The sequence below is a fragment of the Nothoprocta perdicaria genome, unplaced genomic scaffold (genome assembly GCF_003342845.1).
Source record: "Nothoprocta perdicaria isolate Ctin4 unplaced genomic scaffold, notPer1 scaffold_31, whole genome shotgun sequence".
Classification (NCBI taxonomy): domain Eukaryota; kingdom Metazoa; phylum Chordata; class Aves; order Tinamiformes; family Tinamidae; genus Nothoprocta; species Nothoprocta perdicaria.
In genome coordinates, this window is record NW_020455544.1 from 3,531,567 (window position 1) to 3,558,454 (window position 26,888).

Below are 26,888 nucleotides of genomic sequence, written 5' to 3' on the forward strand. Positions count from 1 at the left end.
CAGCTCCAGGTGTGCAATTTGTACTGTTTATCAATGGTTAGGAATACAAATTACCTGTAGGAGCAAAGGTGAACCTGATGCCTTCTGTGGGCAGGTAAAACATTACCAGGGTAAATGTTTGCTTGAGAAGGGGTCAGAGCTGCGTGTTTCCAGGTGTGCTGCAGCTTTTGAAATGACTGTCAGCTGGAGCTTGGCCGGGTGAGCAGCAATGTCTTGGGGTTAACCAGCCTTCTGCAAACCTGCTCTGTGATGCACATGGGGAGCGAGGGGCAGCACAGGGCAGCGAGCTCACGGGGAGCACAGAAATACTCTAAAAGAGAGGAGAGTTGCAAGCAAGGGAGCTGCCAAGCACCCACTTTTGCACAGACCTGTCTTGGACCCGGAGCAGAGCCCTAAAGCATCTCAAGAAACAAAACCAACCCCAAAACAACAAGAAATAAAGAAGCACAGGCAGGTGGGAACACCTGCAAGGCCGCAGAGTTCTCAGGACTTGTATTGCTTGGTTTGCTGTCACCCACAGCACCCAAAACACGGGCTGGGACACGGGTGCCCTTGGGAAGGCACCAGGGTATGAACTGTGAGCGAGGCTCAGGACCGGCCTGTAGCGAGCGAGCCTAAGCCCAGCAGGGCGCCCAGTACTGGAAGCTGCAGGATCAGGTCTATAAATACCAGGGGCCTGAGGCGCCGAGCTGCCTCGGGATGTGAAACCCTGGATGCAGGGAGCTGGCGCAGGCGGTGGAAATGAGCCACACGGAGAGAAGCGCCCTTCGGATTCTAGAAGAGAAAATGAAAAAGGGAGGGAAGAAAACTAAAACCGAGGGTACTACTACTTTCTGAGCAGGCTTTTTTGGAAGTAGCACCGCTTTTCATTTTGGAGATGGTGCAGTTCCTCTTCTGCACACTCCTAAGGACATGAATATAACCTCGCTTTAAGATGTAAGAGTAGCTGTTTCTGTCTCCTGCTAAAACCCTTTCTGCTGCCTCAGTTCTGTGCTTGGATTCTTTTCTTTATTCCTTGTTGCKAATCAGCTGCCCTAATACAGTATTAGCAGGGCCTGAGGCAATGCAGAGTTGGGGTTAGTTTCACAGAGTTGTGTTTGCAGCTTCTTTCATGCATAGTATTTTTTAAAGTAGCCTAAAATAATTACATTTTCAGGAGCATTTGGAACAACATTGAAATATAATAACAAATCTCTTTATCTTCACTTTTTTTGAGACTATGTTCTGCATGTAGCCATGATTGCTATTTGAAATGAAATACCTGAATACAGCTATGTCACAGGTAGCTTTGATCTTTAGGGATTTCTTACAATGTAAGAATTAACCCTATCCAAACTGAGGTTGCATTGTATTGCCTCAATGATAAGTGAATGAAGGAAGAGGCAGGTCTCTGAAAGAGAATTTGTTATCTGAAAATTGACGGGTTGCCTAGACTGGTAAATTCAGAGGTCTGGAAATGAAGCATCTTGAACTTTCCAACTCATTTCTTATACATTGTCTTTGAGCTCATCTGTATTCTTGAGCATCTCTTCTGTGCTTTCAAGAACCCAACTGAGCTCTTTCAGTCAAGACCCCAAGAGCAGCTCCAGCCCACGCAGCCCTTCCCTGCTCCCCTCTCCATTGGGACAGAGGGTGGGATCAACACTCCCCCTTGGAAGGGTTTTTAGGAAATCCAGATGACAAAATAATTACAGGGGAGATGATACGCGTCTGGAGAGCCTACTCAAAGTCAAGGCCAGAGTCAATGTACCAGATACTGGCCAAAGAGTTTGAAAAATTTTATGACTTAAATCCACAGTATGAGCAGATGATTACCTGAAGGCTTTGTGTTATAAAGATTGCACTCTTGGTGGAGGAGAAAGAAAATATTATTTCAGTTTTCAAGGAGGGAAGCAAAGACTCAAACTCCTTAATGACTTCAAGGAAGTCTGTGATCAAGTGGGCGACTGGAGTTATTGATTCGCAGTCCTCCTTCAGCTCAAATCATATTTTTCTTTGGGGGATATAAGATTTTGTTTGTGCTGTCGTTACACATGAGAAATATTTTTGTTTTAATGGTCTTCAAAATTAGTTGTGTAAAATGATGAAGAGGAGATTTTAAAGGATATATTTTATATCAAAAATTTAGATTCCCTAGATGATGCAATTAACTATAGCTGCTCTCCAGCATAWTTTTTTTCCCTAATGGGGCATTTCATTTGCAAATATTCCGTTTCTGCTTGTAAAATAACTTTGGTYCAGCCCAGGCAATCCATCATTGTTTAAAAAGTTACGCAGTGCAAAGAACATATTATTGAGATGTATAGTGTTTATAAGCCTGGCCTCAGACTGATAAATCATGTCTTGTGCTGTTGAAAAGCCAAGAAGTGAATTGCTTTGCTGTGACCTTGGGGTCTGAGATTAGTCAGTTTGTCTATTAGATTTTTCCAGTGTTGTTCTCACTTCATTTGTTCCTTCTTTTCTAAGGAACCGGGAAGCAGTGAATGTATAGCATGTCACCAAGGCTTGATGTCATCAGACATTTTGTAAAATCGGGATATCARAATGTTCAGTATAATCTGTTTTTATATAGGGCTTAAGCAATCCGAGTGTCATATCTAATTAATCTCATGCGTGCCACTCATTTGTATTAATTAAAGCTATGAGTCACATTTGTGTCTCTGAGTGAGAGAAACTTGGTACTCAAGGTTTTTTTTGGTGCCTGAGCATTGCAGAGCTGCAGATGGGTGGGAGGAGAAAGTCATACAAGATGCCCAAGCTATTCCAACTCCCTACTTATTTGTAGCCGTCTGATTTTTGGCACTCCACATTGGGACACAACTCCTCCTTGAAATAAATCATAAAATTGAATTGTACTGTCACCGCCAATCCACGCACTGACTGCATTTGTGTGGCAACCCAGTAATCACAACAGGGAGAAGTATTTTTTTACGCTAATGAAGAGCATGCAAGTCATTTCTCTCTGTTGCTTTGTTCATTTTTATTCCTTTATAATTTAAAGACAAGCTCCACTCTGTAAAGGGGCATTAATATCGATATCGATTATCTCAGGCCCCAGAAAGCATATGAAGCTTACATCCTTGATGTGTAGTGTGGCTGCCACTTGAAGTGCCCTTTATCCCTGTGTTTTGTTCAGGAAAGAGTAGGAAAGGCTCTGAGTTGGGAGCCAGGAGATCTGGCCCAGGCCAACACGTGCCGTGGAGCCAGTGGGTGGGTTATTTCATCTTTTCATCTGAAATCTTCCCTGCCTTATTTGCTTCCACTTGCTCATGAAAGGTATGTTTGACTCAGTCATTTTGCTTGTGGCAGGACACAGTGCCAAATATTCAGTGCAGAAATTATAGGATTACATTGTAATATTTTATCTGGAGATAATCAAAACAGACAAATGCTAACCTTCCAAATATTTTGCAAAGCCCGTTTGCTCATGTGAACTCATCAGATTATCTTAAAGTGAAAGCTTGGTCAGTTAAGTGAGCACTAGGGTTTTTAATTCCGTATATTCTTTGTRTTGTGGTCTGGTTTTCTGTTTGCATACTTATTCTTCATCATGGAAGGATGATATTCTATTTTTATAAAGCATCTATTTCTACGTGTCATTTTTCTCGAAGTCCTCCTCTTTCTGAATTTCACTATATGCAGAAATTTGACAAATTGCCTAGATTTGAACAATTATCTGCTCAGCATTGGAGGAAATCTGGCTGTAGGTGTCCAAACGCTGATGAATCTATCCTCGCTCCCAAAGTTTAGATGTGCCCTGTGTCAGGGATAACATGGTAGGTGCACAATTACCCCTTAAAGACTTGTGTAATCCTTTAATGAGGAGCTGGCTATGTCAAATAGGGAAAACAATTTAGTAGATAAAATATCTATTGAATTAAAAACAAATATTAATTTTTCTTTTTTGAAATCTGTCAGAAAAAAAGTCTTTTATAAGAATTGTACTCAGTAGTTTTTGTGTGTGTTGGAGAGAGAGTGGGAGAAAGAGACCTTGTGATTAGCAGCTCACAGAGGAGCTTGGTGGCCTTCATAAAGCTGTTCTTGATAAAATGAACTTTACCATATTCTTTACTCTTTTACTAAGCTCGTTAACTACTTACTGTTTGCATACAGTACTGAAACAACTATTTTGGAGGACGTTAATTGAACTGTAGTTTGGAACTTTTTAAAAGTATATGTTTCTTATACATTTGTGTACATATACTGGTCTCCTGAAGTAACCAACAGAGCATCCAGTCTTGGGTCTCCCACTCTTGGATGCAAGAGGGTCACCTTTGGTGTTCCCAGGCTGCTGCTTCTGGAAATCCTGGAAGCTTTGGCTAAAATATGAGGTTCCGCAATTTTAGTGGCTGTAGTACTGTACTTGTTTGCTTAGCCTTGGTACATGGGCAAATGTTCTTCTGGGTTTGGCAGTTGGCAGCAAAAGTTTGCTCCAGAGCCACGGTTCCCATGAGAGACCTGTCTGACAAAGTGTATCTGGGAGGCAGATTGGCCCAGATTGGTATCTGGGAGGCAGATGTGTCATTGGCTGTGACAGGTCAGGCTTCATAAATAGAGTTTGCTGGTAGGGAGGAGTTGTTTTTATTACTTGATTTAGAGTTAATCCGACTTTGGCTGGAAGTTTGGAGGCAGTTTGGGTTCAAAACTGATTTCAAAGGGGGTGACTTGAGGATCCTTGTTGATCCCCTGTGACTGCAGTGTACACACAGCAGTTCTGTGGTCAGAAAGCTGTTTCTGTAGGTGCCTCCCAGTTCTGTGGGTCCACTGGTAGATAAATAAGGAATAATCGGCTCCTATAGTGAGCAACCATATTTCTTTCAGGGAGCATCACTTCTGCTGCACTGTCCAGTGTGTCCATGAAGGAAAAATTCAGGATCACAAGTAAAAGTGCCTTGAGCAGAGGTTGCTGCTGGAGCAGCGGAACAGGTGCTCTGGTAGGGTCAGTGAGCCTGGCTGCAGCYGCCTGCCTATGTCCCCTCTCCCAGCCCAGCGCCCTTGGGGAGAGGTGCCTTAAATGCCCTAACTCTGATAGTCCATTGGGTCTACCAAGGGTAGCTGCAATTAAATAGTCCCTTTGTGAGACACGTGAATGTTTAAAACCTGCAACTTGCTTCCGAGCAATCCCTCCTCAAGGATTATCGGAGGTAGGATTTGGTGAGGGTCAGTGAATCAATAAAATATTTCTGACCAGCTGGAATGAAGAAGGGAAATTGGTATTAACCATGTTGGCAGCTTGAGTCATAACTGTGGGAGAAGCTTAGTGCAGAATTGAAATTGGTAATGCAAACTAAAATCCCTGTAATTTTGACTGCTCCGAACATTGCACACAAAGATCCTCAAAACCTGTCCCTGGTGCCCTGGCCRCAGGACTAGGAATGCACTAGGAATGACATGAAGGCTGTAGGATTCATTGGGCCGACTTTCCTCTTTCTTACATTGGCTAACAGCACCAGAGAGCTGCTATATTTGTATCCTGCTTCCCGAAGGTTGCTCATGTCCCTTGCATATTTAGGATGGGACTGATCTAACGACAGTCAACACAGGCTAGGAGAGGTGGTCACGCACAATCAGGAGCCAGTTTTATTATTTCTCTCTGGTTTTTATTTCTCCCTGCAGTTCCTTGCCCTCCCTTGCCCCCAATCCATGGTTTTTGGCATGAATTCAGCCATGAGAAATAGAAGTGATTTCTGGGTGCAATTCTCAGGCACTAGTATCCTTGTCAGTGGCTGCTTTTTAAACAGAATATGGCATTTTAATCGGTTCCATGAGAAGGCAATCCAACAGTACACTGCAGTCAGATGAGTTTTTGTTTTTATCTCTTCTGTGCCCCCTTTATTATCTTTTAATGGAAGAAGCTTGCAGAAGTGTGAAGTTCTGTTTAGAAACTGCAATGAAGAGCTACCCACGACAGAGTTGAAATTCATATGCCAATCAATACGTGTAAATATCAGAAAAGAGAATAATCCTAATCCACAGTGTCTGTAAAGGTTTTCACGATATACCTTGGTTGTTAGTTAAGGCAAYAGGGATGTCTCAAAAAATTGCAGTTGAGGAGACTAATAATTCACTCTCAAATGGAAAAAGGCAAGGTCACTTGTATAATTACCTGTTCTAACGTTTACATTCCTTGTATAAAATGCCCCTGCTCACACAAGTCCAGTTGATGGCAATGGAAATACTCAGGAGCAGGTTTGAATCCTAATGCTTTGAGGGCATAACAGGGAAAAATACAATTGTCTTTTCCAACTTTTTGCTTGTTTTTATTTTACTTTTAAAGTCTGAATCATTATTTCATATGGTCAGAGTTAACTTACAACATGTACCTGGGGTGGATGCTTAAGGGCGATTAAAAATATAGGGAGAATAGAAATGAATGCTGCAGATGCAGGGTTAGGTGAGCATCTAGGCGCTGTGTTTTAGCCAGGGCTATTTGAGTTGATTTCAATAATGATGTTCTATCCAAGTTATCCCTGTTTTGTTTCTCCTACTGCTGTCACGCAGTGTGCAGTCCCAGCGGGCTGTTGGACTAATAGCCTTCCACGTTTTAAGAAGGTAATAAAGATACTGCAGAAGGCGCTGGTGCAGACATCGGGAAGCTGCTTGAGCAACCAGGGACGTTCAGCAAACACAACTGTAGGATGGAGAGGGGAAGATGCAGTGGGAAGGTGGAGGCCATGGCAGGGCCGTGAGGCGGAGGCCATGACAGGGCTGAGGCGACGCAGGCCAAGGCAGGACTGGCGGTGTCCGGCAGGAGCTGCCGGCATCACGGAGGGCCCCGTTGGGATGTGATGTGTGTAGGTGCCCGGATGGCCACCGCTGGGTGGCTGCGAGCAGAGCCTGTCCCCGTCCATGGGCACCRTTTGCACCGCGCCAGGGCCGGGTGCAGACCTCAGCCCTCGTGGCTGAGCTCGCTGGCTGGTGCAATAACCTGCTGAGGTGTGTTGGCATTGTGGGGTTTTTTGCCTTTCTTCCCCTCCTATTTTATGTTTTGTTTGTTCATGTGAATCATTGTTACTATGAGTCAGCCCTGCTAGAGAAATAAAACAAAGCCCCGACGTGCTTTAACTGCAGGCTAATGGGATGAGGAGCAAGGCCGTGTGGCCCGCGGGACCCTGCGCTGGGCCTGTCTTCATCCTCACCGGTCCTGCRCCTCACATACGTGCGAGTCTATTTTCACCTTTGCTTCTCGTGCACCGAGGGCCACGGTAGCACTTGTACTGAAAGCTGGCAGCATGCTCCTTTGGAGTTTCTCAGCTGAATATTCCTGTCAGGAATAAAAATGTCTTGCAAGGCTCATGTCCTGGTAAAGCTCTGGAGCTGTAAGACATAGTTGGTTTTATGGGGGAGATTGTGGACTTCCTAGGGTCAAGCTAGCTCTTCTCTTAGCGGTGAGGAGGTCTCKGCTATCTCTGGGTAGCTACATGAGCAAAGACCACTGGTTTAATTCTCAGTTTAATGTTCTGGTCTGCACTATCCATCCTTTCCAGGTGGCAGAAGGATAAGCCTCTCTTCCCCTTCTGTTTCCCATCCCTTTGACTTTAATGCTCAGCCCCCCAAAATGACCAAGTTCATCATCACATTAGTGCAATATTAGCATCTTGTAAGCCATTAACCTTTTATGTAAAGATAATCTAAAACCTCCATAGGCTGATGCTGGCAACTAACTGGCAGGGAAAGTGGGTTGGCRTCGTTTGCTCGTATAAGATACAGATTGCAAGAAGAAAACAAATGAAGGGATCGACTTCCAATACAGCAAGGATAATAGATGCTTTAATGGTGTTCATATGCATGCAATTTTATAACTGTATAACTGGTTATGACCACCTGCCATGCTGTCAAAAGTGGTTATCTTCCCTTAAACTGGCAGAGTAATAACAGCTGCAACAATGGTATWAACAGACACAAGAAAAGACATACGTTCTCCTTGGTCAGCTAGCAGAATAATTTATTTGGCTTTTATCACAGGTACAGTTAGATGAAAAATGCAACAGGATTGCCTTATTTACTGTGCAGCTTTGACCAGCAGTGACTTGCTGACTTGTGTTCAAGTTATGTAACAGTCGCCTCGAAACAGGGCAACGCTTCCCRTGTGATCACAGACGCCCTCGCCACGTTTTGCACCAAGGTGGCTCCTTCGCCCCATGGGTGCTCAGATTTGGGCTGTGTTGCGTGRACTGTAGAGTAGCTTCTCTCCTGTGAGGGTGACAGAGCCCTGGCACAGGCTGCCCAGGGAGGCTGTGGAGTCTCCTTCTCTGGAGACCTTCCAAACCCGCCTGGATGTCGCCCTGTGTCTTGTGCTCTGAGTGTCCCAGCTGGAGCAGGGAGTTGGACTAAATGGTCTCTAGAGGTCCCTTCCAACCTCAACTTGTCTGTGATTCTGTGAGGATACCCTCCATGTAASTTTTCTTGGTACTTGGCCTTCAGCATGCAGGAATTTTAACTATGCAGTGACAGTGGTATTTTATTTAGGGAAAAGAATATTGTTAACTAGCATCCCATAAGAGTTTTCCATCATTTGAATTACAGTGCAGCCTCTTTCCATGAACTGTAAACTAAGAGGATTTATGTAGGATTATAATGGCTCCGGAGGAGCTCTGAAGTGAATAATCTGCATTTTACAAGTTGCGCTGCTGTGGTCTATTATGTCAGTCCTCATCCACTTGTAACGCTTGTTGTTGAGCAAGTTGTGTTATTTGTATCCTCACTTTGTTGTTACATTTTATTCACTGGGAAAAAAAAAATCTAAWTATTTGTAATATGATAGAATTTGTAGTATGATAAGATGACAGTATGATGTAGTGTCCCTCAGAAGAATAGTTTAAGCCCATCATTTGAAAGCATCTATCGGCAAAGGAGAGATCTCYGTAGATGGTGAGAATGCTCGAGCACAGGAGCACTCTGGTGTGAAAAGAGGTTTAGCTTCTGAGTGAGGTTATTTTAGAGAAAAGAAGAAGCATGCGCATCCATCATGTGGAGGAAGGACAGTCACTTCCATTTTTTCATACCTACCTGTACAAGAAAAAGCTGATTAAAAGCAGATAAAAATATTTATCCACACAAAGCCTAGAAGACAGTGGAACTGCATTTTTCTTAGATAAAACATCATTAGAAGATGARCTTCTGTGTATCTAAAGAAGATATTTCTATGGATATGAAAAATAGGCAGAGTCACGATAGCATCTTAAGTCTGTAATTATATGGGCCRTGGGGGAAGTCTTTGGAGCTACAGGCCATCCCAGAGAAGAGCAGAGCACCCAGGCATGGTGTTGACCATCATCAGAGATATAATGATGGCCTAGAGGACCTACCCGAGAGTAACATGTTTCTAAGGAAATACTTTCCTTGCCAAAAGCCCAAAACCTTTGTGGTCATTTTGGCTATTGGAGCAGGTTGTGCAAACATATATTGCTGAACTAAAACCTCAGTTTGTCCCCTTCCACTTAACTTTTGGTTTCTCTGGGCTTGCTTTTGCATGAAGTGTGGACTGGAGCAGTGCAGAAAGGAGAGCGTGCTATGCAGTTCCAGAAACTCCCGGGTTTTGGGGATATTTGGCTACATGGCTTTTTGATGGTATTGTTGGACAGTTTTAATAGGTTAGTTGCATTTTTTCTTTTTTTTTTTTTTTTTGGTGTCAGAATAAGAGGAAGTGAAGCAAGTCTGGTATAAATTGTCATTATCATTTTTGCTTCAAGATTTTAGCATGCATGCATTGTGCATCATTGTCAGAGGGTACCCTGAACAGTGTGTCATTCCAAAGATGAGCTCTCTTAAAAAGATCCCAAGGCTGATGGACCATACTGTCCAAGATCCCTGGAAAAAGGTTGCTGATTCTGTTTCATATCCCTTTCCAGTTTAAGGTAAAGGTACGTTTAAGGAACTTGATCTGCAGAAAGGTTTCAGTAATGACTCTCTAGGAGTTATAGGAGTTATATTTAGGATTTCTCAGTTTGGATGCTTAAAAAAAACAAAACAAAACAAAACAAAAAAAAAACCTATGATTTTCTTCTGCTATGCATGTGATTGTGGTGCAAAAATGACATTATGAAATGTCTAGCGAGGCACTGTTTCAACTGTATGATGTTTYCTTTCTCAAGGCAGTGGAGGTAATAGACATATGTTTAAGTATGTTTTCCCACTTGGAACTGTTTGGCACATTGCAAAAATGAGCAGCCTGGCTCACACCTGGAAGTGCTTGGAGTTCCCCTCCATGGGAGATCRCAGTCATTCCTTGCAATATTTCAATATGCTATATGGACCATCCTGTGTATGTAGCCACCCTGCTAGGCTTTTCTTAAYGAGCACCTCATTTCCTTGCTTTTCAGAGAAAAAAACTGTCTGCCTGCTGGACAAACCCCTTCACAGCAATGCAATAGTGTTAAAATATCTCCTTTATTTTAATTTACATCCTTTTACAGCTTTTAAAATGTAGTGCTTCAAGGCACCCACAGTTACCATTTTTCTCATTTTGAATTCCTCCAGAAGAGCTTTCCTTGGCAAATGATATTTCAGTTTCCATGGTGCTCCTTATTACAAGTAGCTGCTCTTTTCATCACCGAGCAGTGCAGTATCCATTCATGCYGAAATATCAATGGTAAAGTACAGCAGCCAATTGCCCCTTTATGATCCTTGTCATTGTGGAAACTCTTCTGCTCAAAATTAAATGCCAAAGAATTGAATAAAAATGAAAAAGCTGAGTCCTTTTACACATACACACATGCACACGCAGAGACCCACACTGCTCCCTCTGCCCCTCAGCATGCAGAAGCATCAGCCCTTTGCTGTTAGTGCAAGAAGTTATTAATGTGGTAACAGCGACTAGTAAATGCTGAGGAGCAGGTAGGAGAGGGCAGCGCTGACCTGCCCTTGGCAGCAGGTGAGTGACGTGGTTGCTGTTCAGGCTGTTTTTCCCCAGCTCTGAACTCCAGCGGTTCCTTTTGGGAATGATTGCAGCCTCTCTGCCTGCTCCGTTGCATTACTCAAAGTGTCACCATGCTGTTTGCCCATCCATAAATCAGAAACACGTGTTCTCAGCTAAGACAGGAGAAATACAGACAGATGCAGGCGGTGTCCACCTCTGTCCCAGCTGCACTGGTGGTGTGTGCTCAGGGAGCTGTGGTGGTATGAGGCAGGCAGCACATTTCATTCTGTAACCACCGTAGTCTCTTCTCTGGCAATGACATAATTGTTACTTGGTAGTTGTGCTCCGCTGGCTTTGGTTTCTGAGCTGTGGGACTCATTTCCCATTGCAGATTCCCCGGTTGTGCTGCTCTGTCCTCCCCAGCCATTGCCAGCCTGTTGCCTGCTACAGTTTTTGCRCTTTGTGGGGAAGCAGTCATGTAGGACTGCAGCTTTGCTCGATGGTAAATCTGCAGGAAGCTTCAGGAGACTCCTCCTGCTGCTGCTTTTAGGAGAGCCTGGCAGACTGGTTACATACACAGAATGGTCTATATAGCATGCTGAAATATTGCCCATATATTCCCATAGATGGGAACTTCAGACATCTCCAGGTGTGATTCTGCTTTTAGGTCTGCTCTAAAGCCACACCTTTATTACGATACCTCCAGTCAATGGTGCTGTCTTGAAGGATGAACCAGCTCCCAGAGTTGTAAGAGAAACCAGCCACCACCCACAAAAGGACCAAGGGTCTCCACTATCATTTTCAGAACACAAATTCTTCATACAGACCTTTCACTAGTCTCTTGCTCTTTCATCAGTAATGTCTCCTCATCTGTTGTAGGTAGGCAAGCATACCTGAGGAAAATCCACAGTTCCCAGGATAAGTCTAACTCCATACGGTGGTGACTAGGGTGGACTATTGCCATAGACAGAAAAGGTAATTTAGGTCATTAAGACCTTGAAGTCCTTGAGAGGAGTGAGATTTAGGGTCAAGTTACAGTGCACGGTAAAGCTGGGTCTAAATATTCATATGTCTCTTGGAAACTGTAGCGAACTTTGTACAATCAAGACAAAAAGTGAGTTAATCAGTGTTTGGTATAGGTGCTTCATGGATGTGTGGAAGTGGTTCATCAAAGACTTGTCTGAGGTTGCAGTGGATAATATCTATCTAATGTTTTAAGTCTCTGTTTAATTTCATTTTAAAAGTGTATTTTTAAAAATAAAGCCCCCATTTTACTTGGGCTGACTATTGTTTCAGGGGCTCTGTGCGCTGCCTGTTGTGCTTCCTATGTTTTGGTGCTTACAAGTCCTTAGGCACTTGCTTTGCAAGCAATGTGGTTAGATCGGGCAGAAACAATGTTTGGTGGTGTGATCTTGGTGTTCTTTTGTGGATTTAACTGTTATCCTCAATAACAGCTATGTTGTCCTTGTTTTCCTTGAAAACTTGCACTCCATGCAGAAAGATTCAGGATCTGGTTGAATGTGAGATTTCTTGTATTACTGGTTTGTATTCCAAGTTTCAGATGAATCATTCAGTCCACTACTCTTCAAAGACAGATATCTTGTAAAAGATACAGGCTTAACAAGTTGGGCCGTGGAGTGTGGTATAAATGAATGCCTTATTCCAGGTACAGTTTGGATAAACAAGCAGAGTTGGCACACGGTGTGGTGGCTGCCAAGTTCAAATCTGTATAAATCTGTGCAAATCTAACATAAAACAAATCACACTGTGAATGTAACAATTGATCTCAAGGATCTTGACAGATCTGCTTCTGCTTTGCATTGCAGCTAGAAGGTGCTATGGTGGACAGTGATAATCTCTATCCTTGGTACCTTTCTAGGTCTTAAGCTTTAGCCAGGAGCGGATTTACGCTAATTCACTTTTTTGGGGAGCACTGCTGGAAAAGGCATTGGAAACATTTGTGAAGTTAATAAAATTTGCTGCCCAGCAGATTTAAAATACGGTTTGACCCTTCAAAGGCAGGTGCTCACAGAAGACCCCTTTAATGAAGTGTAACGAATTCAAAAAAAAAGTCAAACTCTAGGAAAAAAGCAAGTAATGAGACACAGCAGAAGCCTTTTCCTCCTCTTGCCAGGTGATAGAAAATGAGCAGCTCTTTAAACGCAGACTGTGGCCTCACTCTTCCCTCTGTTAAACCAGTGGCTGTTGTATCTGCTGGTGTCAAAGGTAGAGAACCAACGTATCGAAGAGGAGAATTGGGATCCTTCAACTCTCACTCTGGCAGGAACATGTATGGAGGTATCATGCAGTGGTGTCAATGAGAACAAAGGTTATAAACCTTGCACATAATGTTGTTTGGATAAATTCGGACTTGTGACTTCTTCAACCGGGTTTTGACCCTGTGGGCTCTGCAGTASATGATTAGGATTTAAGAGTGCCAAATTCTAGGAAGAGTTTGCTTGGAAAATTGCTTAACAGATTGCAAATGGTGAAAAAAAATTGCACAAGGGAACTTTTCAAAAGGATCTTGAAACTCCAATTTTCAACAAATAAGAAAGATACAGAACCTAAGATTCATGAGAACTAAATAGAGCTGTTTTTGGAAGCCATGTGAAGAAATCAGGATTTTTCTTTTTTTTTTTTTTCTTTCTTTCATTTTTCCAAAGACATACTTATTTTTAAATACAATAACATATATGTATATATTKGTAATATATTTGTTTATACGTATATATTATATATAACAAAAATTATGTTTCACCATTATGCCAACACAGGGAAGATGTGGTTTATCGCTTCTAACTTCACCTGCAAATAATTGTTTCTTTAGACTCTCCAGTAGTTCATATTCTGGTGCCCTAGACTTCTTGCCTGCGTCTCATTGACACAGTTTTTCCCAGGACAGCAGACTCGGACTGCACATTTATAAAACCCCAATTTAAAGTGAATATAAGGAACTGATTTTGTCTTGGCCACTAAGCTACAAAGGACGGGGAGATGATGCATTTGATGCTTGTGAACTGGGCTAAGTCTATGGGGCATATTTTGACCRTGTGCTTGTCGATTCATAGAAAGATCAGCCTGCAGTGGTCACAGCTCTTAACACTTACTGTTTGTTGTTATAAAACTTGTCATTAAGCTGGGATATGAGCTGTAGACTTCTGGGAATGCTCCTCTGCGGATTTATTGGTATTGTTCTTCTTGTCCTCAGGTTCTCTGCTTTTTTTTTTTCTTTTTTTTTTCTTGCTTGCTTACTTGGTTCTCTCTATGTGTTTCTCTCCAAAGTATTGGCAGGAAGTAGTGCAGCACCAGAGGCAGATTATCAGAAGATCTATGATTCTGTGACACTTAAGGTCAAATCCAAAGYCCAGTGGATATCCTGATTAACTGAACGCTGAGCCCTGGCTTGAGGATCCTTGATAGACTCAAGGAGGAGGAGATGTGCTTGCAAGCCATACAGCAGTGCTTAGTAGCACAAGGGAATGCATTGCAGCCCCATGCAGGCTCACATTCCCAATGCCAAATTTCTCTGTGCTCCCCACCTTCCAGCTTCTTCTCCTGAAACTATGGGCTTGAGGTACCATAGGGGTAGCGCAGTGTCTTCCCACATCTGATACTGCTGTASAGCACAAACATCTTTCCTACTTATGTGTCTGGGTTAAATACAGTATTTGACACTACAGTTTCTAAGGTGAGCATGGTGAGCAACAGTGATGTTGCCMCTGCTTTATTTATTTATTTRTAAGCTCAGTCTATAGCTTCCTTTCAGCTTTATAAARGCATCCTTATGTCAAGTGTATCTCTGAGAAATAAGGACTAGTGGTGAAGAGGATCCTTAAGTCCTGAGCCCGTTGTATTTCTTTGAGGGGAAAAAAATGAGCAAACAATAGATCATCATGCTGGGTTCCAACAGTGACCTTCTCCCTTGGGCTAACTAGGAGCGTCCTTTGGGATGCTTGTGTCTCTCCTGGTATTTCTCATTTCCCTCTCCTGATCTGCTTTGATCAGACAGAGCTTGCTAAACGTAGAAGGAGCACACATCTTTGCCTGCCCTCAAAAGCAGGAGCTGGAGGCTCCCTGTCCCTCCTCAGAGGAAATGTTATTTGAACGTCTGCCCGTGGGATCACATTGGATAAATTTACTGTACCTCACTGTGCTTCTATCTGATATTTGTGCCTTCCCATCTGGGAAGACATAAAATACAAAAGTTAGGCATTATTATTTATTTGGGTATTACTGTTTCTTGGTCTCTTAGCTAAGGTWTTAGAAGTGAAAATTTGCACCGCTCGTTTTGCGGGATATGCTCTGCTCTCCTGTGTCTCTGTAAGGTGAGGCAGACCTCTTGGGCAGGCAGTATTTTTTGTCTAGGAGATGTGGGGTCCGGGGCCTCTTCACATCCCCAAAGCATTCCTCTCTCCAGAGGGGTTCCTTGGTCTTTCACAGAGAGAAAGAGAACCCCTTGGTCGGGTTTACCTTGGTCGTAAAGCTACTTGCCTTGTCCATGTGGTTTGCTTTAGATGTTTTACAGTTTTTACAGGTCATTTCTAATTGCAATTTTTCTGGATTACCAAACATGCATTCGCTATCGTTAGTGATTTCTTCTCATGCTATTTATTTCATGTTCAGGGAGTAGCAACCAGCTTGCCRAATAATGAGCTACCTTTTTTGTGTTTCAGAAACATACCCCTCGCAATCTGCATTTCAATGATTATCGTCACGGTGGGCTACGTGTTAACAAACGTGGCTTATTTCACTACAATCAGTGCCGGGGAACTGCTGCTTTCAAAAGCTGTAGCCGTGGTAAGTTACAGAAGAGAAATGCAAAGCGCTCTCTCTGCTGCAGTTTTGTTTGTCGCTGTGTTCTTCTTTTCTGGGGGGGAAAAATAATAAGAAGAAAAGGTCAGTGGGCCAAATCCAATCAGACTTTGGTATGGCTTCTCTTTTGCAGTAGCACCCAGGTGAGCTTAGCTGGTTCTTTACTCATGAATGGGGTTGCACTTAGGGCCRCTGATAGTATTTCTAATGTAATGCTAGCCCATCTTTACTTAAGATAACAAAGATAATGGGACTTAAATGCACAGCCAAGTTCACACTTGAAAACTTATCCCCTAAACTGTGGGCTGGCCTCTTGGGAAGCAGCCAGCAGAGCAGGACTGGGGGTGTGGGGAGTCTGTGCTTGCTTGTGTAGCAGGAAGCAGCGGAGTTGTCTCTGTGCCATGTGTGTCCTGGGTCACTAGCAAGGGAGCTTGCTCTGAGCCCTGAAGAGCTGCAAGGCAGCCTGGCTCGGAAGCGCTGCTTGGGTTGTTTTGCTTGACTTRTGGTGGTGGTGCTGATTTTTATATTCATGCCATCTGACTTGCAGTGAGGAAATGAATTTTTGCATGCACCTTCCAGTGGAGACATTGTTGCAGCTTTTCCAACTGATGTGGCATTTTAAAAAATGACCAAATTCTGTAGCCCCTGGGAGAAGCAAAGCATTTTGCAACCTCAGGAAAATTAAGCACATCTCCTGTGGTGCCCCAAGCCTAAATTGAGGCTCTGCAGTAACCTAGGAAGTGAAATGTGTGTGAATGGCAGATATTTTTGGATGGCACCAGCTAAGTAAATTGAAGGCTACAGGAAAAGGTACTAGGTATGCAGATCAGAACTTGACACCTTCAGGCCAAGCTTTAAGTCTCTTGGAAGCCATAATAATAGTATCTCAAAACAACCTGAATTAGGACTGATTCCAGCTCTGCAGCATTGCCACTGCTGGCAGACTGTCRTATGCAGCCAGGTGCTGGGTGAGCCCTGTCCACAGTCTCCGTGTCACAAAAGAGAGGCAGAGGTATCAAACACACAGCATAACTTTGAAGGAGGCATGGAGAAAGGGGTATGAGTAAATTTACAGTATTTGTTAATACATTAAAATTACTTTTGTGTTTTATAATGAAAAAATCACTGTATATTTCTCTCTCTCCGAACAGACATTTGCTGAGCGTTTAATGGGAAACTTTTCTYTAGCTGTTCCAGTATTTGTTGCTCTCTCCTGTTTTGGCTCTATGAATGGTGGCGTTTTTGCTGTCTCTAGGTGAGAAAATGCTAATATTGCTGGGGTTGAAAGGCATGGGATATACCTGGGGGGTAAGGAAGTCAGGGGGAGGGAAAAGAGGATTTGTCCCTCCATCAGGAAATGAAAATTGGCTGTAATGTTTCCCATCTGTGGGGATTTCTCCCCTTTGGTTCCTGCTGATTCTAACACCACATTACTGAAACCCTTTGAAAGGTTGGGAAATGGATCCCTTGGAGTTTAGCATTTAATGGCCCCTTTAGTTCAGACAAAGGAGGAAAATTGGAGGGAAAACATTAAGCCATTTGAAACACTGATAATGGCATGAGGGGGTCACGGTGACAGAGACATCTTTGATTTCAGGTGCAGGCTCCTCCTGTCACTCCCTTCCAAAGAGCTCGGACAAGCAGCAGCGCTGCTGTGCTCTGTGACTTTCATGAGCCGCTTTTCCCAGGCACAGTAACGAGCGCATTTCAAGTCTGCCCGCATTTCTTTCCCCCCAGGATGTTCTTCGTTGCCTCCCGCGAGGGTCACCTTCCGGAAATCCTCTCCATGATTCACGTCCGCAAGCACACTCCTCTGCCAGCTGTCATCGTTCTGGTAAATCATGCAGACAAACGGGCCCGCGCAAGAACTCACCTTGCAGCCGTGCTCCAGAGCGACCAGGCACAATCTGGGCACTGCTCGASCCTCATCTGTTAATGTAGAGCTGGCCTTTGGGCACGTCGGAGAATGGGAAAGGGAGGACTGGGATTCAGGAGCAGAATAGCTGCAGGATATGTGCTGGGCTGGCAGTCTTCATTTTAGCATTTTCTTGCTTTATTTCTCTTGCACAGGCCTAAGCTCTGTAAGAATAGAGAGTTCAGGAGAAGATGAGCTTATGCATCTTTTAAGCTTGGAAAAGAAATGTTTAAAAATCTTTAGGAATTCAGAAATTTGGATATATGCTGATATAGTTATACGAGCAACTCCAAGAAACCTTGCTATCCTGTTGTAATACCACTTGGTTTCTTTTCTCCTTCAATGTCCATGGCCCCTTGTTGCATTATCATGCTTATGACTGAATTTTAAAACYTTTAGCACCTGAGTCTATTGTAGAAGAAATCCTGCCCAATATGGGCTGTGGTAAAGTTTCTATCAACCTTTACAGGGAAGAGATTTGATTAATATCTGAGGGGAAAGAACTAAAAGTATGTCACTGGAGTTTGGAAGCTGTTCTCACTGCTAAAGAAAAAGAGGGGAAAGAAAAGGAAGGAGAGGAGTGATCAAGACTTTGACTTGAAATAACTAATACAAGTTAATTTTCATGACGTTAAAGATTTAGCCCTGCTTTCTACTATGTCCACAGTGGATTTTACTTGACTGCATTGTTATAAATGTAGTGAGGCTGTCAGCACTGGATCTTCCGTTCTCTGAGCACGAGGCTCTGGCGAAGGATACTCAGGATATGAGACACAGCATGTCTCATATGTCAAGTGTGGACTGCCCTTTATAGTTGATCCTGGCTTTAAATATTCACCTCTTGTCCACAGAATACTCCCAAATCTATCCAAAATCTATCCATGTAGCCTATAAAAGTCATGTAACTCAAGGTGCAACACTTGAGTTTATCCATAAGCTTTTGCCTGCTCACTACAATGCTTTGTGTATCTCAGAATACCTTTCTAATGAGGAGATGTGTTTATCCTAGTGTTGTCTCCCCTTTCTGCTCTTTGATAGCCTCCTGAGTGACAGCTAAATGCTCCCTCTGCTTGCAAAAGTTTTTCTTTCCTTTCTCTGCCAACACGAGACTGTGTCTGCGCCGTGGGCTCCATAAGCATCCTGGGGTATGGAGCTGACCTGACTGATGAGACCCTCTCTCCCTGGAGGACCTGGGTGGTTCTCTCCTCTTCCCCAAGACACGTGGCCACCTCAGATGCGTGTTAATCCTATACATGAAGCCTGGAGCCCTCAGGAAAGGCTGCCTTGCTTGTCCCCGTGGAAAGACCTGGGATCACTGCTGTAAAATACCAGAGGTCACGCCGCCGCAGCTCGCTGATGCTCTGAATTTCTTTTGCAGTACCCTCTCACAATGATCATGCTATTCAACGGGGATCTCTACAGCCTCCTGAATTTCCTCAGTTTTGCCAGGTGGCTTTTTATTGGACTAGCGGTTGCTGGGTTGATTTATCTCAGATATAAACGTCCTGATATGCCTCGTCCTTTCAAGGTAACCTCTGCTCTCGCCTGTTTTACATGAATCCTTCTGCCTTGTATCTATTGTGTAGCCAGACAGTAAAGGAGCCTTTTCTGATAAAACGTTAACCTCCTTTTCACAAAAAGCAGAATTAATAGAAAACAGTCCTTCACGCTGGAGAGTCTCCTTGTGCTTTCCTGCAAGATCACCAGGGTTATCCTGGCAGAGCTGTCTTCTGGAAGGAGACTTCACTCCGACTCCCTGGTGGCTCTGGGGAGCACTTGGGTGGCTGTGTGCAAGTGAAGATGTTTGCTCAGTTTTGCCTGCCTGTCATGCTGAGAGATGTGAGGCGAGCCGAGGGCTTTATGCTCTAGCAAGCCCCGTGAAAATGCCCCAAGTCCTAAATACTGGTGGGGGCTTCACCCTGCAAATATAAGGGTGACATGTGCTAACCTGATTTTCAGCCAGTCCTCAATTTAACATCTGCCCTGATTTAAAAACAAACAAACAAAAAAACAAAAAACCCCTCATTAATTTTGCCTCCAGTATTCACATCAGGCATAAGCATTAATATTAAACGTTTATCTTTCGCTTACATTCTCTGTCCAATATAGAATATTCCAATTTGATGTGCAAATAAGTTGCTAGCCCTTTCACTGTGATATTTGGGGCTCCCAGTTGATTTGCTGACACCCTTATTGTGACTCCAGAAAGGAAATGCTAATAGCCTGGCCAGCAGCACAATAGTCACGTTGGCCTTGATTCTGCCGCTGCTCTTGCTTATTGTGAGGAGCACCTTACAAAGTAAAGTGTCCYATTGTGTGTAGGAAAAGATAGTGTCCAACAGGAACAAAAGCAGAGGGATCTTTCCCTTTTTTGGGGAGCCATGGAGTGTATTTTACAGAGGATGGTGACTGTGCACTGCTGCATTCTTGTAGACATATCAGCGCAGAGGAGGGTGAATGGCACAACCCATTTTGCTTTGATTAAAAAAACCCTTTGACAGTGCACAAAGGAACAGTAATGCTTCAAGGCGTGAAAGGAAGGGAAAAATCTCCAAGGAATTTGCCAGTTCTCCATTACATCAAGCATCTCACAAGCCATGCTTGTAGGCATTTCCTTCACAGGGGTGCTAAGTTAGTGACTGCAGTGGTGTTCTTGAAAATGGCGAGAATTAATTTGATATTGCTGTTTTTTTTTGTATTTTGTACACTGACACTGATAATGCCATCAGTCATGCTGTCAGAAAGTGCTTTTTCAGTAGCTATCTGTTGCATAACACTATCAAATATCTTTATCACTTGTCAAATGGTGTTTAATTTGCTCTCCTCCTGCCAGATTTTGATTTTTACCTTAGGAAGAAAATCAATACGTTCTTAATAGTTTTAAAAGGTGACTTGAGCTCCTGGCTGTGTTTTAAAATGTTTTCTAATAGGTAATTACAAAAGAGGAAATCTTCACTGCAGTTAGTGCTTCTTACTTACCTACTGGAGGAGTAGAGAAAGGACTTTTGTAATATAACCTATTTTCAGCCCTTACATTTTAAAGGATGTAAAACAGTACAGTATAAAAGAGTGGGTGGTGCTTAATGCATAACCCACTGCTTAATTTTCTTTTGCAGTTGCTTGTATTTGGCAGGGATGATCTAGATRCTGCAGAACTCTCCTGTGATGCTGGATTTTATCCAATATATATTGCATGGAACATTAAATGCTGCTGTCATTCAATAACAAGGTCAATATAAAATAACGGTTGCGTGTGTGGTTATGTTTCAGGTACCTCTATTTATCCCGGCACTATTTTCTTTCACCTGTCTCTTCATGGTTGCACTGTCACTTTACTCTGATCCCGTCAATACGGGGATTGGATTTGCCATAACCCTGACTGGAGTCCCTGCCTACTACCTCTTCATCATATGGGACAAGAAGCCAAAGTGGTTCCGGAAGCTCTTGGGTAAGTGCCCTCCTCCTGGCCGGCTCTGGGAATCCTTCAGGGAATCGGGGCTATGGCAAGATGCCCTCCACCACGCTCCTCTGCTGCTCTGATCCAGGGGGAYGATGCATATCTCTCCTCAGGGAATGCCCTGGTGCTGCTCTGACACTACAGTCAGTGTCAGCTACTAGACAGAGGGGTTTGCAGCAGCCTCYGCCTTCAGCTAAGAGCCTGGCTGGTGTTTTTCCCAAGCTACAGGCACTTCAGACAACTGCTTATCCCTCCCTATTCCCTTCTTGCCTCCTGTCCCTGCAAGGCTGACTCCAGCTAAAGCAGTGACCTTCCTCTCCGGGGCCGTCTGCCTGTGCTAATAGAGGAGGTATTTCCCAACAGGGAAATGTATTGGAAACATAAATGTCACAGTTGCAGTGACAGGCCTGGCTCCATGCTCGCTTTGGGTCCGTGCATGTGTGGGCCACAGGGGGAATTTGGCAGGGGACAGGGGTGGTCAAGCTCAGCTGGGGGGTATCAGCATTAGTGACAGCTTCAGACGAGGGGGTGACAAAATCCACTGCAGCTGGCACACATCTGTGGAAGCTCTGGCTGTGTCTCATGTCAAAATGACTTCTGAGGGACTTAGCTATGGTATTTCACCCCTGAAATGCCCTGGGACTCATTCTGSTGCCATTTCTGGAAGTTTGGTAAAAGCGTTTGTGAAAGCGCTGATGTGTTGGGGAAGTTATACGAAGCATTTCAATTAGAAAGAAAAAAAATCAGTACCATTTATTACAGCCCCTTTTTCTCTTTCTTGTCACTCAATATGATGTGAATTTATCAAAATGGAGGCATTTTTCAAAACAGAAATGAAAACAGGCAAAATTTTAAAAATATTTAAGAAAGAGTGAATAATTTGTTAAAATAGAAAGAAAATCTTTGCTGCTGCAAGGTGAAACAAAATGAAAGCCAAAACCATGAGTTTTCAACAAAAAATTCTTTCCTTGTATAGCTGCTGAATTAAAAACACATGAATGGCCTTCACTGCTTTAGCATTGAGTAAAGGATGTTTTAAAATGCACTACCCACAATAAAATAAGAGTGTGCATATATATATATATAAATACCTTATTTTTATAGCATGTGTGTGAATATACATGAGATGCATTGTGTCATGCTGGAAAGTCCATAAATCATAGGACAGAAAATATTTACATAAATTATTTTAATCAGTTTATAGAGAGTAAAATCTGGCTTCCTTAATTTTAAATCCATTTGACTGTATACTATGTAGAATGGGTAGAAGGTTTCAGTGTAAATGATAATAGTTTTATGCAAAAAAGGCATTATATAAATAGCTTGTACTTGTTTGCTTTTAATTTCTCAGCCTTGATATTTAAGGTGTAGGGAATATCCTTTTATCAAACCCAATAGAGTTTTTTAGCACTTTCTGTGAAATCTCAGAGGTTTGGGAACAGTTACTTGAATCTGTGGCCACAGGATGCCAGTGTTGAACTGCATTCCTTGGCTGAGAGAAAAAAATATTCTTTTTAAGGTAGACTGGATGCCTGTGAAGGATTTTCTGCCAGATGTGACAGCGAAGCAAAATCTTCTAACTCTTTAGATAACACAAAATCCTTCTTCTAAAAAGAAGGCCAGATGCCTGTGAAATACATAGGGACACACTGTCCTGACTCTGAGGAGAAAGAGTCAACAGACACCAGTCAGTGAGTAAAACAACCTGTTTGCTTTGTAATTATTATTCTCCAAATAACAGCAGCAATGACAGAAATTTGAAGTTGAGAGTTTTGGGGTGGAGAAGCATGGTGATCCACTTGGTAAATAACAAAGCAATRGAGTCATGGAGTCATTATGTAAACAATAATAATAAAAAAAAAAAAAGGCAAAAGTTATGGCTGCTCCACTGCATAGCCTGAGAGCACTTTTCAAAAGCATTGAATCAGGATAAATTCATTTAAGGTGTCTCTGTGAGACGTGGGATGCAAAAGTCACTGGGCAACTGCAAGCTTGATATTCTAACCTTGGAAAAAAATAGGCAAGGCTTTAGATGAACTTAGGAAAGACACGGAGGTAAATGGGCAACACTATAAAATGTGACTGTAGTTTAGATTTTTGACTGATTAATTGTGTAACATTTTTGAGAAGACAACTGATTTTTCTTGACAAAGGATATGACAGATCTAATCTCCTCAGACTCRAACAAGGCCCTTTGTGTAATACTACCAAGGAAGTCAAAGCCTCTTAGCCTGAACACAGCATCATGCCAGCACAAAAAGTGTATTTTGACAGTCTTTCATGGCACAGGCATCGCCCGTTCTTCTTACCACATTAGTATGTTAAGGAAAAAACAACCTACTTGTTTGTGAGGTTGGTTGGGGCTGGTGATACCCTGCAGGGAGAAGGACTTGCTGTTCTCCTCCAGAGGAATTTTAGTTTGCAGAAATCATTTTCAGCTAGGACAAGCTTCATCTGACCATCGCAATTTTGCTTTTTGTGAAATTAATCTGAAAATGAAAAGAATGAAGTGTGGCAAATCCCACAGAAGCAGGTAGATCAACGCGTGCAAGATCATGCCACCRGCAGCAGAACTCTTGCTTCTGGACTTCCTTAGTTGAAAACCTAACCTTAGATTTGTATTTAGAAATCCTTTATTTCTTTTATAATGGGCAGTACTGGGAAGAATTAACGGTTGAGCGTTGGCTTCTTCCTAGCATGCATTGATACTAGAAAGCAGAATTTCTGTTTATATCACAAATTGCTGCTTTAAGAGTGGTTTACAAACACCACTTGCCCTTGCTCGCTCAGGATATAGCCCTGTCTATTCAGTTTGCTTCTCTTTTCCGAGCTGGTGACATTGGGCTCGGCCGGAATTCGCCTCAGCATTATGCTGCCCCAGCCTCACATATAACCAGTAACTTTCTGCTTTCTATTCTTCCCCGAGCTTTATTTGGTGATCATAGATAGCAGCTCATTCTTTTGCTGTTGTGTGTGTCTGTTTTTTTTTTTTTTTTTTTTTTTTATAAAGATTGCCCACTGGGCCTTATTTACAGTGAGTTTTCCTCTTGAAAAGGCAAAATGGGCTTTAAAATAGAAAGAAAAACAGCTTTTATGAGAGCGAGGAATGAGAAGCAGGTCCCGACACTGTCTTACTCTGTGCATACTGCAACCAAAACCAGAAACCCCAGCACAGAGCAGCCTCTCCGGCCTGCCTTGCTCTGCTGGGGCTTCGTGGTGGTGCTGAGGGAGGCTCTGTGGCTGCAGGAGAAGGGAGATGCTGCCCGCCCGCAGCCGCGGGCCGGACGCGCTCTCACAGCAGGTGCCTTGGTCCCCTCGGTCCAACAGGATATTAACACTCACAGCCACTCCTGGAGAAGCCTGTGCCTTGTGTGCCCATTTCCCAGCACCTTTACACCATCGCTCGGCTGGATAGAAGCTCCTTTATTCTCCTGCAGTTGCTCAACGTGGAGCCGGGAAGAGGTGGGAAGGCAGGGGCTGTTCCCGGCCGGCTTCCCGCTCTGCTCCCGGCTGCGCTCCCAGCCAGCAATCCCTGGCAGGGAGGAGGGTGATGCAGGWAAACACGGTCTCGTAGCCACAGGGCAGCCCAGCTGGCACGAAGCCGGCAGCTCCAGGGAGGAGAGCAGGAGGTGGCAAAACGCGTGCCAGGCGGGAGCGCGGGGAGGCGGATTCAGCCTGTGCKCTCTGTGAGCTGCTCGCCTCCTACCCCTCCTCGCTGCTTTAAATGGGTTATTAAAAATGAAAAAGAAATGTGGTAAGGAGTGGTGTTTTTTTTTTTTTCTCTCCTCTATTTATTAGGTAAGTGATCTCTGTCAGTACTCTAAACAAAAAGCCACCCAAAGGAAACAAATGTCCAAAACATCAAACAAATAGCATGAAATTGCTTCATGTGCACAACATCCTCAGACCTGTAAAGAGGCAATATAATCATTTCCCTCTGTTTGTTTTTTTTTTCTCTCTCTCTTTTTTCTTTTTTTTTTTCAGGCAGATTCTAGCAAGGCTGAATTTGGCACAGGTGAATTAACTTGTTTGAGCTCTTTCAGAGTGTTGTTACAGCATTTTACAGCTTTGCTAAAACTGAATTGCTGTGCAGAGTAATCATGCACTAAATTAGCCTTTGAAGACCTATATACTTTTACTGGACAATTTCATACCTATATATCCTTCTGCTATCACTGTATATGCACCTCTTTGGATGAGAGGCAAAGAAATCCTTGTTTAAAAGGGGAACTTCATGTGAGGCAGTGAAATGATCTGTGCACCAGGTGTATGAATTGGTATGAACAATATGTGCAAGTAGCATGTATAATTTTYCTGGTTGCTTTCCCTTCTTATTCACCAGCCCATGCCTTCACTCCTCTCTAAAAATCTCCTCTGTGCTTGCTTATGTCTTTGCAGAGAGAGTGACTGTAATCCTGCAAATCCTCTTGGAAGTCGTCCCACCAGAGGARGACCAGAAATCATGATCCTCATGTACCTGAAAATGCAGCTTTTGACTTGGTGTTTCATCTCAACCTGAGGAGGAGGGTAGGGAGTTTTCTTCCCATCCTGATATTCTGCAAACTGGAGGAACAAGTCACAGCTGAGATGGATACTGAATGACTCAGTTACCAGAGCTGTAGTTTATCATGTTGCAAAGCTTCTTAATGTGGTGGGTTTCTATGTAGAAAGCAAGAACAGAAGCAGCAAGAGAACACCTCTCTSTACTATTCCTTCTACTACACTGTCATATTTAACAAACGGTAGTTTAAGCCATGTTTAAGTAATAGGTGGGTATCCTGTGAAGACTGTATCCTGCTCGCTGTCCCTGAGGAACTGACCTCTCACCAGAGGAAGGGGGAGCCAAAGCTGCTGAGTTGCAGCCGTTCCCCCAACTTGCAGCCACATTTCACTTCTTGGGTCTCYCTGGGAGCACCAGCACATGGATGTGGAAACGCAGTGGTTCCCACCACCTTTGCAGTGGCGAGTCCAAGGTTATTTTGCTCCAGAGTTGTTAGAGCACAGCTTATAGGAGTATCTTCGAGAGCGAATATTGCTGCCAGTGGGCAGGTAGCTTCTAGCCCTGGGGCAGTAGTTTCATACCTTGTAAAGTTTCTACCGCTCTGAAAACTGTTACTGTTTTTACTGATGTTTCTTTGTGTATATATACATAGGAAATACAGCAGTTGCCTTCAAACAAAGCCTTTGAATGCAACCTCCACAGATGTATGAATATTTTTCTACCTGGCAACTTACGGACCTGCAGGTATCAGTCAGGCAAAACGGCTTTTAAAGTTTTATACAGTTGTTGTTAGGCAGAAATGAATAGTAGTCACTGGTTATATAATCAGTGGGAGTTCTGTGCAGACACGACAATAAATGCAATACTATTTTATGACTAAGGTGTAGGGCAAGCTGCAACAGGTTTGTTGATTTGCGTAGAACGTGTGCCTAATCTGTGGGCTTTTATTTGAGCACATTCCAATTAACTGGGCTTTTGAACACCACGAAAGAGGTGCTCTGCCAGCATCTTCTTCCTGGTTTTATCTCGGCTGAAACAGGGAGCAGCTAGCAAAACTGATAAAATCAAACGGAATTGAAGTTTCATCTTCAGAATAACGTGTAAACTGAGATTTTGCTGAAATACGAGTTGAATTTTTTGCTCTCTCTATTAAAAATAGCTGTGGCTAGAAGGCATTTTTAAGGCTTTTTAATGCTTAAAAATGCTATTTTATATTGTTAGTCAAAGACTACTCGACCTTAAGATTAAGGTTTTTTATCACTCTGTTAAATGTTTAATGCACTACTTCTAGAACTGTTTGCTATTAGTTAATATTATGTTTCATCAGAACTTTTATGAAATT

General features: G+C 43.1%; 1 protein-coding gene across 2 annotated transcripts in view; it reads left to right on the plus strand.

Moving 5' to 3' along the window:
- The window catches only part of SLC7A11 (solute carrier family 7 member 11), a 54,539-nt gene extending 27,977 nt beyond the window's left edge, over nucleotides 1-26,562 (plus strand). For both annotated transcript variants that reach the window (XM_026042643.1, XM_026042642.1), the window contains 6 exons: nucleotides 15,535-15,658; nucleotides 16,825-16,928; nucleotides 17,411-17,507; nucleotides 18,967-19,116; nucleotides 20,859-21,036; nucleotides 25,444-26,562. In XM_026042643.1, the coding sequence (XP_025898428.1) occupies nucleotides 15,535-15,658; nucleotides 16,825-16,928; nucleotides 17,411-17,507; nucleotides 18,967-19,116; nucleotides 20,859-21,036; nucleotides 25,444-25,511 (721 nt within the window). In that variant the 3' untranslated portion in view covers nucleotides 25,512-26,562. The remainder of the gene's footprint in view (nucleotides 1-15,534; nucleotides 15,659-16,824; nucleotides 16,929-17,410; nucleotides 17,508-18,966; nucleotides 19,117-20,858; nucleotides 21,037-25,443) is intronic.
- Nucleotides 26,563-26,888: the final 326 nt, after the last annotated feature.